A 9,353-nucleotide genomic window follows, 5' to 3' on the forward strand; every position below is an offset into this window, starting at 1 on the left:
ATAGCTGCTTCCTGTCTAATTGCAGGAATTCACTTGGCTTCCTCGGCTGAACAGCAGTAAGAGAAGCAACTGTGGCTTCCCCTCAGAGGAAATGTCCCAGAGATACTGTTTAAAGATTCTTCTATGACCCATTTTTTAAATAAAATCTTTCTGATGTAATATAGCGGATGCCTGTGTCAGCCATTTTATGAAACGGACAATCGTATAAATTTGAGTTCAGATTTGACACATATGTTCACTTGGCCTCAAGGACTACCTGATTAGAATTTAGTTGTCAAAGGTCAAGGTCACAAATTCATATATGCTTTCTAATTATGGCGTAATATAGGTCAATTTTCTAAAAGGATTATATGAAAGGACATTTTCCATCCAAATGGTCAAAGGTCAACTTCACTGTGACATCATCATGTTCCACAAAAACATTTACTCAGTGTTTTATCTCCATTTCTTGCAACTTACCTGTTTGGCAGAGGCATGCGAATGTAAGGCAGTAGTTCTAGTTTAAATTTCTAACACAACTTTATGTGACACTATTAATGTCTTTCAGGAATTTCCTCTCTGTCATCTGACTTATCACTTCATTTCCTCCAGTTTGGCCGTTCAATCATAAACACATTTGGTTTCTGACGTGGTCGGAAAGCACGTCTCAAAGACTAGTTCTGTGAGACCATAAACCGGCCTTAAGACCAAGATAAGAAATGTATTTTAACCCAGTAGCTGAACATTGTGACACTATAAGGTGTAAGAATCAAACTTACCTGAGTTTGGTAGCTAGCCAACTAAAAGAGAGGCCTTAAACACCTGAGGAGAAATCATAACCTTATTCACCCTCATGGTTAAAACCACATACAGTTCCTGGTAGAAGCAGTCTGGAAGTTTTCTGCTCTTTTACTTCCTTACCATTTGTTCACACATCAAGATTCAATTATACAGATAGATTTACATCTTAGGCAGTCATACATATAATGTGATTTAAGTAAATATTTACGCTGTGCTGCTCCAAGGGCCAAGTTGAAAGTAAGATAAGACACTTTGACTTTATCAGTAACAATCCATCTGCACCCTGCTCTACACTGCAGAAGGCCAGTAGCTGATAATTAAACATTTGTAACCCGTAGAGACCCGCTGCAGATTCTTCCTGTGTTTCAGCTTCAGTTTTGTTTATGTCGGGAGCCCTTCAAAACTCTCACAGTAGTACAGTGTTACCAATTTAGTTCAGTTGATTCCAGGACAGAAATAAACATGAAAAAGTTTTCTCCCCAAAATAGAAATTAGACAGCAGAGACAATGATACAAGTTATACACCGAAAAACTAGACATGTAACATCCATTCAAACAATAAACACTTTAAAAACTCACCAAATTGAATTCACCACAGAGTCTTTCAGATGTAGAAAGATGAGCAATACATTTAGATTGTTCTGTCTAACAGCTAGTGAACCATATATAAGTTATAATCCTCGGTTGGAGAGACGTGGTTACTGTCCTGGCCTCGACTGTCTCTGCTAGACTTCCTGTTAAAGATGTTGCAGTGAGTCTCCTCCCCAACTGAAACAATACTACCATCTGATAAACATACTCACTTATCCTTTTATGGATTTACACAGGCAGCCTCAGACCAGCACCAGAAAGTACACAAGTGTACAGAATAGAGTATGGACTGGTTATGGATACTGTAACAAAGCAAAATATGTAACAGTCAGACTTTAAGGATTGCAACTCAGCCTTTAGAAACAGGTGTAAAAGTCTTCTGTGGCTCTGGTGGAAGTTTAATAAAATCGGACTCATGACCGCTGCATTAACTGTAGAGACTTGCAGCAATAACTAATTATCTGAATTGTCACGTTTCATGGGGACCAACTCAAATAGTTTTAATAATAAATGATAACAAAGTGATAAGGAATATGTATGTATATATGTATATATATAAATATATCCAATCATATTTTAAAAACAAGGTCAATTTCTGAATGTCAGATGTTCAAAATATTCTCCAGTGATTATTAATACAACAAATATATGTTAGCAGGTATAACCTTCTGATGGTACCATCTCTTTACATATACACACATATTTACATATTGAATATTTTTATTAATAGGCAAAGACTGGAAATCTGACTTTAAATTGACTTCAGACAAAAACAAAAAGTAGTGTCTGCAGCTTTACTTTCTCTACCTCTTTTCAATAGTTTGTTGATTCTGCTTTGTTTAATCTAGTCAATATGTCAATATTTAAAATGTATTAAAATGAAAGGACAGACTCTATAAACCTCATATCTGGCAATAAATGATTGATGATTGTGATTGTAAAACGAAACTGTAAGCTGTTATGTATTAACTGTGACGCTACAAAGGGCGACACTTGCATAAAATATATGACACTACTATATGTGTAATTTAAAACTTCAGATGTTTTATCCCCCAGAAACTCCCATTAAAGCATAAATTACACATTTGTGTTTTGTTGTGTTGTGCGACCAACAGAAGTCCATCACTCATTTTCATTGGTCACATTCTCAAACCAGCTCTTGCAGGTGTTCAGAAAAGGCTTTGTGTATATTTTTGGATAACCATTTTCAATGATACTGGTGATTTTCTGTAATACCAGGGTTACTGGCTTTACAGAACCAATTCTTTGCAGTAAGACATCAGGAGATGCTTTACACCTGTTTTCTCTTTCTGCTGTAGCAGGAAAATGCATCAGAACACTCATATTAACTAAGCTGACTCATCACTTTTTGAATTGACTGAGCAAGAGATGCACTGTGGACAGACATGAAGAAACTCCATGGCCGAGCAACATTTCTTAAATTGTCTCGTTCTATAACACAACATGCCTGCCACATAATTTCCAGTCAGCAAACGATAAAAACCTTTAAGTCCTACATTATTGTTCGGCTCCTTCAGTCTAACACTTTGTTAATGAATGACTTCCATCTATGCTTTTTCCCGGGGCAAAGTCTGTATATCAACAAAATAAAGTGTTTATGACTAATTCTTGACCTACGTGCTGTTGTTAAAAACCCAAATGTTTCATCCTTGAACACAACATGCCTGCCGCATAATTTCCAGACAGGGAACAATGTCTAATAATTGGGCTAAGAAGTGGTAGTCCTACTTCTCAGGTAGTCTTTTTACATTTTATGTAATGTAAGCTCTTTGTGATTTGCCTACTGTTGCATTATAATGGCATCTAGGAGTCCAGCCTTATTATTGGGGCCCTTCAGTGTGTCCAACACTTTGTTAACATATGACATCCATCTGTACTTTATCCTGGGGCCAGTGCTGTACATCAACATAATAGTGTTCATGAGAGTAATTTTATTTTATTTCCTTATGTGATCCAGCCTGAACACCTCCATTGATGATAGTTTCTTATTGGTAATGTGGCAGGCAGACATATATACCTGTGTGGTTGGTATTGATGGAAGAAAATGCAGTGACTTGGTGACTGGACTTATTACACAAGCTAGCTTGGAAAGCCAACAGACACACAAAGTTAGGGATTTGCACACTGATCATTTATTGTGTGTTACACATCAACCATTATTCATTGCCAGACACAACCATCCCTACAGACATGAGTGGTAGAATATAGATATGAACAAACCAACTCCCCCTTCTGGAGAAAGAACCGGAGACTGTGGCAAGGGATCAGAGCAAGGCAGCACACACATCTGTAACTCCATGTCATCAAACAGGAAGTGGCACCATCTAGTGGCAAAACATGGCACTACAACCAAACTCCATTACATTTTTAGACTGTTTCAAATCATTTCCCTCATCTCCTACATTATTATTGATCAAATCATGAAGAGTGATTCATTTATTAATCACAAACATCACATTTACTGATGACATTTGGAAGAATGGTGGAATCTGTTTTGACTGGATGAATGGTCATATCTAATCAATGTTATTGACAGGAGAGATGATCAGAGGGGCGGAGTTTTTACCATGATTATGATGACCAGGACTGAAGAATGGATACATTTTCTCAGTGAAGGAACAGTCAGTAAAGGAGTGGATAATGTCTGCAGAATCTACATTGAAAAAGGAGACTGAACCTTTACCATAATCCACAAACACACCCACTTTCTTTAGTGGATGTTTTACACTGAGATTGACACCAGAAGCTTTGTACTCATCTGTATTCCTTAAACATATAGTCCAGTAGCCAGTCTCAGGGCCTGCTGTGATTGACCCCTTCCTACTGACTGACTCTTTGGCAATTCCTAAATCCCAGGAAGTCTTCCCTTTCACCTGAACCTCGTAGTAAAATCTTCCTGAAGAGCAACTCTGCTTTCCCAAGACATTGACATTAGGTTTAAATCTTTCTGGATTGTCTGGGAGATTTTGTTCTACATCACCACAGAAAACTTGTTTCCCATTGTCAGACAAAAGGAGATGGGCATTTGCTGTGTCAGGATCTAGACTAACATCCACGGCATACTCCTGGACCCTGATCAGCTTGGCTTTTGCAATCAACTTCTCCGTCCCATTGATGAATTTTTCCTTCAGCTGAGTCACAACGCTCCCAAGACTTCGTCCATATGGTGGAGGTGGGATGTTGACTTCTGTCCAGTTCTTGGTGGGTGGAATAGCATCCCGGGAGCAGTCTTCGATGTGCGACAGCCGCTCCACCTCAGTACTTCTCTTGGTCAGCTCAGAAATTTCCTGCTCCAGCTCTTGGATGTATCCTTCGGCCTGTTTCTGTGTTGTTTTCTGTTTTTCTTCAATTGCTTCGATTAGATTTTCCAGACTTCTCTGAACCAACTGCACTAACGCACCGAAGACCTGTACACTGTCTGCGGTGTGTCTGTTTGCAGATTTCCTGCTGAGTTCTGCTGAGCGTTTGATTTCCTGGATCTTCATCTGTCTCTCCTGGATCATCAGCTTGATTACGGCCTTTGTCTCCCCCAGCTCAGCCTTCTTTCTTTCATACTCACATTTGAGAAGAGCAGAATCTTGGTTCTTGAAGACTAAAACAAAGCAGAGCAGGACATTCACACATCTTGTCAGTCTATTTCTTTTGGTGGTGTTGGGTAAATTGCTATTTTCACATTATTATTGTTTGAACATTATACTTAATCCACAATGAATATGCTGAATGTAATAATTTATAAGATCTGTGTGAAAGTTGGTTTTCAGACATTCATATTTTTTAACTTACCTTTCGGTCCTGAGCTGATACTGGATAAATGCTCCACCAGATCATTTCTGCTGATCTTCTCTAAAATCTTTATGGTTATCCCCAGAGCTTCGTTGCAGCCATATTTTTGCACCATCAGATCCACCGTGTCCTGCCTATCTGCCCTCTCCAGCCGGGCCACTGGGATGGCCGAGAAACCTTCTAGGATGCCATCCTGCTTCAGGAACCAATGGAAGTGCTTGAGCTGCTCATCTTTCAGCTTTTCCAGAGTGTCCCAAAGAGTTTCTGTAAGTTTTGTCATTGTGGTTCCCTGATAAAAGAAGAAAAAAGAATTACTAATGAATACACTTTGTATGATCAAAAGCTAGACCTTGGAGCAAATGGTTCTGTAACAGGAACTAAAAGAGAACCATTCCTCTTTGCATTGCAAATGATTTCCCCTTTCCCCTAAAATGACAAGTTGTTACTTCACATTTTCCTCATAGTCACACCTTCTTAGACTTTACTACAGCTCAGTATTTTATTAAAATCTAATTTCCTACAAAGAGTTTACCCTATAAATTGCAGGTTTATAATTAAACAAACTTACTACAAGTTTGTTTAAAAAAATTTAAATAAATTTCTGCTGTGATGGCTTTAAAATAATTTTGAGGCCAGTTCTGACATGCTGGATCTCACCTATAGAACAGTTTTGATGAAATGAAAGTTGGAAACCAAAAAAAAAAAAAAACATTTAACACTAGAACCATTTCAACCATTATAACACTTCTTTATTAATGAATATTCAAAATTCATCATAGTATTCATAAGGAATGCTATAACAATGGCATATAGTAGTTGAAACTTCAGGCAAGTCTAATGTTTCGTTAAAATAGTTTTACCTGTTAAACTCGTCCTGTAACGTCAGAGCTTTTGTTCCTGCTCTGGACGAAGATGTTGTCTTGAAGCCGTCAGTGTCTGACTGTGGTGTAATCCTCAAACCTTCACCTTCCCAACCTAGAAAACGTCAGTATGACATCAGACCAGGTGGACCTATCAGCTGTCCCACCATGTTATGTACCAATAGAGAAATTAAATGATTATATGGATGCACCATGGGCGGAAATATAAGGTGTGGTTTCAGGCTAGTAAAAATATGGGCTGAGTTAATATTTGGAGTAAGTAAGCAGATAATGACAGACTATACCACCCACGCACAAAAGACAGTGTAGAGGACCAACAATAAAAGACATCTGGTCGTCAGAACAGGTTGAAACAGAGGGACTTCAGTATGAACTCTGGGTCAAACTAAACCTCACAGCCTGGCGACCTGATGTCAGTCCAAACATACAAACAAACCAAACATGGCTAAACAGGAAGCAGGTCACAGAACAGCAGGTGACATGTTGCCTGTTCCCAGGCTACTGAGTCAGAGTCAGGGAAAGGATAGGCAGGAATGGCTCGAACGTAAGGCTGGAGTTCGTGTCCTGACTTGTCCCATATGTAGATATTCTCAGATATGCTCAGTCGAGCACATTCCTCCGTCACGGCCAAACAATCTTACACATCTCTGAGATCCAGCTTATTACCTGGATCTGCACCAGACTATACTAACTCATAGATATCAACACCATAAATATATCCCAATCCAAACATTATTTCCTGAGAAATTGATGAAAAATTTGAAAAATGCCCTATTTTGCAATGTGAATATTCCTGGATTCCTGGATTCCTGGATTCCTGGATATTCCTGAATGTTTAATGGGTTTTTCCCTGGCCCGTGTCCCATGCCTTTACCAATTTGGTGCAAATCACTTCAGTACTTTTTGTGTAATCCTGCTGACGAACACACAAAAATTTTTAAAGAGCTGGCTTCATCGTCACTGTACATAACCCTTGATTTTCCAGGATCATCCAAATTAAACGTCTTTTATGGAGATACTGGATGAAGGCCAGAAACAGTGTAAGTTCATGTAGTTACTAAACTACATACAAAGGAAAAGGAAAAAGGAAAAAAGGAAAGCCTTTGATTTCTTTTTAAAGATGGCGGAAGATAAGTCAATGACACTGTTATAATATTAAAACCTATCCCTGTCTAGACTTACCTCTCTGCATTCTTTGGGAAAGAAAAGACAGATCCACTTTTCTTGTTATTACAGCTTGTTGCTGCACAAAGCTCGGGCATTTTTATCACCAACTGATGGATTACTTGTTTCTGTCGTGGCAGAGGGGAGGAGCCTACGACTCCACGGCCGGCTTCTCCTATTGGTGCAGCAATGATCCTGCCTCACACAGCTGCATCCGTTCAAGCATCAGAGGAAGAGAGTTTAAGAGCCCTGAATTCAGATTGTGCATCACACCCTTAGAAAAAGACTGTTGGACACATTAGGAACAGGGGTGCTGCTTCTTGTGTTTTTGGTTTGGTTAGAATCACATAGTTAGGCTCTTTGTTGGTTCCTGTTCCCCTACATCAGTTAGTAGTCAGTTTTATGTTGCTTCCCTTTTCCCCTGGCTGGGTCGTTACATAAAGACAAGACTGCCAACATGTGGTGACTGGGGAGACAGCCCTATGACATCATATACAGACACCAGAGACCAACGTGGCAGCAGTGAACTGAAACCTGGCTCTGTCAGTAAGTGAAATACTCGGTGAGTAAAATTGTATCTTTTGTTTGCAGAAATCAACTGCCTGGTACTGGATGCAAGTCCCACAGCGTCGGAGGTTTTACTTTCTCAGCAAAGTGGTTCCACAAAGGGTTTATAGCTTGATGCTTCATGCAAGCAGTGCAACATCTACTGGCCTGAATGCAAGTATAAATGCTTGTACGTCACAAATTGAATGTAAGTATAAGGGAAAGCATTAATGTATTTTATAATCCAAGCATAGATTTATATACTGTCAGAGCAAATCCAAATGTTTTGTATGCATCAAATATGTCAATATCAGTCAAGTTAAGCTCAATGTTTTTGTTTTAACTTAGTGACAAAACTAAGTTAGTTTGCAATGTGGGCAAAGAACATGTAGCTTTACTTTTAAATGTCAGCTCTGGTGGTTGTGCTGTAAAGGTGCAATATAAGATGTGGCCAGAACTTTAGTTTCAAATGTTCAAATAATGAATTAACACTATCAACAGTGTGTGAAGCGGCTATAGTGGTGATGTCATGATCAAGATCTGTTGTATTTCAGAGTTATCTACTGAAACGAGCATGCGCACTAGCCAGCACGGACCTGTCCTGTGTTGTAATACCACTTTGTGACACTAGACGCCGTGTGAGTCAGTGGCGCGTCAAGTCTGCCCTCAGTCCCACGAAGAAGAACAACTTCCGGCAGTTTCAGGTTAGCGTCACAGAAACACAGGAATGGCGGAACCTCCTCGAAGGCGATATTCATCTGCGTCCCGAAGGACCGCTCCCGACAAGAAACCACGTTCAACGGCAAAGAAAAGAAGCGACACGAGTAAATCTGGATGTGACTTTCCACCGCTGGAGAAGCTGCTGAGAGGAAAGAGATGCGGTTTGATGCCGAGCTCGCGACTTTCCTGTTAGCCCGGTGAGTAGCATGTTAGCTCTTTAGCTAAAAGTATAATCAGTTCAACGACTGACAAACCGTACCGACAAACATTTCAGGTGGTGATATTGACGTTGTCGTCAGACGTTTTAGCGGTTAGTAGGATTGTGTCTGTTGCTCTCGGCTGTTGTCCAGCTAGTGACGTCAGTGACTTTAGGCTGATTTTGTAACTGATGACTGTAAATTGAGATTGTATGGAGCCAGTAGACCGAGTGAATACACGTCGGTCGGTTCACCATGTTGTAACCACTTTACATTAATTTAGATCAGCCATGATTGAAAGTGCAGTTTCTTTACATTTCTCAGGAGATTTCAGCATCCCTCTCTTTATCAGGACCTGAGCCAGTACAGATTAGAGTATTAGCAGTTCAGTTCAGGCAGTTTATGTCCTTACAGCTGCTTTCACACCGCTGCTGTGTGTGTGTGTGTGTGTGTGTACTAAATTCACACACAAATATTAAAGGGCGAAATCACCCTCTGGTTTTCACCATAACCAGTTCATCCCAGGTACATGCGTGTGTCACGTAGCTTGTGATTAAGTATATTATGTATTATCATTTCATGCAAACATGAAATTCATTTTTTGATCCAAAACCTTTTTCTTCAAGCCAGTGCCAAGTACTTCCAAGCTCCTGGCAACACCTGCCAGACA

General features: G+C 39.7%; 2 protein-coding genes and 1 long non-coding RNA gene across 4 annotated transcripts in view; 1 reads left to right on the forward strand and 2 right to left on the reverse strand.

The window, feature by feature from the left end:
* Nucleotides 1-1,535, reverse strand: part of LOC111661330 (uncharacterized) — a 19,183-nt gene extending 17,648 nt beyond the window's left edge. The window contains exon 1 of the mRNA XM_087176211.1: nt 1,360-1,535. The gene's annotated coding sequence lies outside the window, so the exon portion shown is untranslated. The remainder of the gene's footprint in view (nt 1-1,359) is intronic.
* Nucleotides 1-7,353, reverse strand: part of LOC111661328 (E3 ubiquitin-protein ligase TRIM21-like) — a 12,155-nt gene extending 4,802 nt beyond the window's left edge. Inside the window, exons 1-4 of one of the 2 annotated variants that reach the window (XM_023414844.2) lie at nt 7,239-7,353; nt 6,036-6,150; nt 5,176-5,464; nt 3,502-4,984 (exon numbers count right to left, since the gene is read on the reverse strand). In XM_023414844.2, coding sequence (XP_023270612.1) covers nt 3,909-4,984; nt 5,176-5,455 — 1,356 coding nt within the window. In that variant the 5' untranslated portion in view covers nt 5,456-5,464; nt 6,036-6,150; nt 7,239-7,353 and the 3' untranslated portion in view covers nt 3,502-3,908. Of the gene's footprint in view, nt 1-3,501; nt 4,985-5,171; nt 5,465-6,035; nt 6,151-7,238 lie in introns of those variants that run through there. The other variant, XM_087176209.1, reaches the window with a different exon arrangement.
* A 107-nt stretch (nt 7,354-7,460) lies between these two features.
* On the forward strand, nt 7,461-9,346 carry LOC147818648 (uncharacterized). Its single transcript, XR_015437785.1, has 3 exons — nt 7,461-7,974; nt 8,321-8,683; nt 9,310-9,346. It is a non-coding gene; the product is annotated as an uncharacterized LOC147818648 (long non-coding RNA).
* The last annotated feature ends 7 nt before the right edge of the window (nt 9,347-9,353 follow it).

Source organism: Seriola lalandi, unplaced genomic scaffold (genome assembly GCF_002814215.2).
Source record: "Seriola lalandi dorsalis isolate HSWRI2012SDOR001 ecotype SW California unplaced genomic scaffold, Sedor1 jcf7180002054543, whole genome shotgun sequence".
Lineage (NCBI taxonomy): Eukaryota > Metazoa > Chordata > Actinopteri > Carangiformes > Carangidae > Seriola > Seriola lalandi.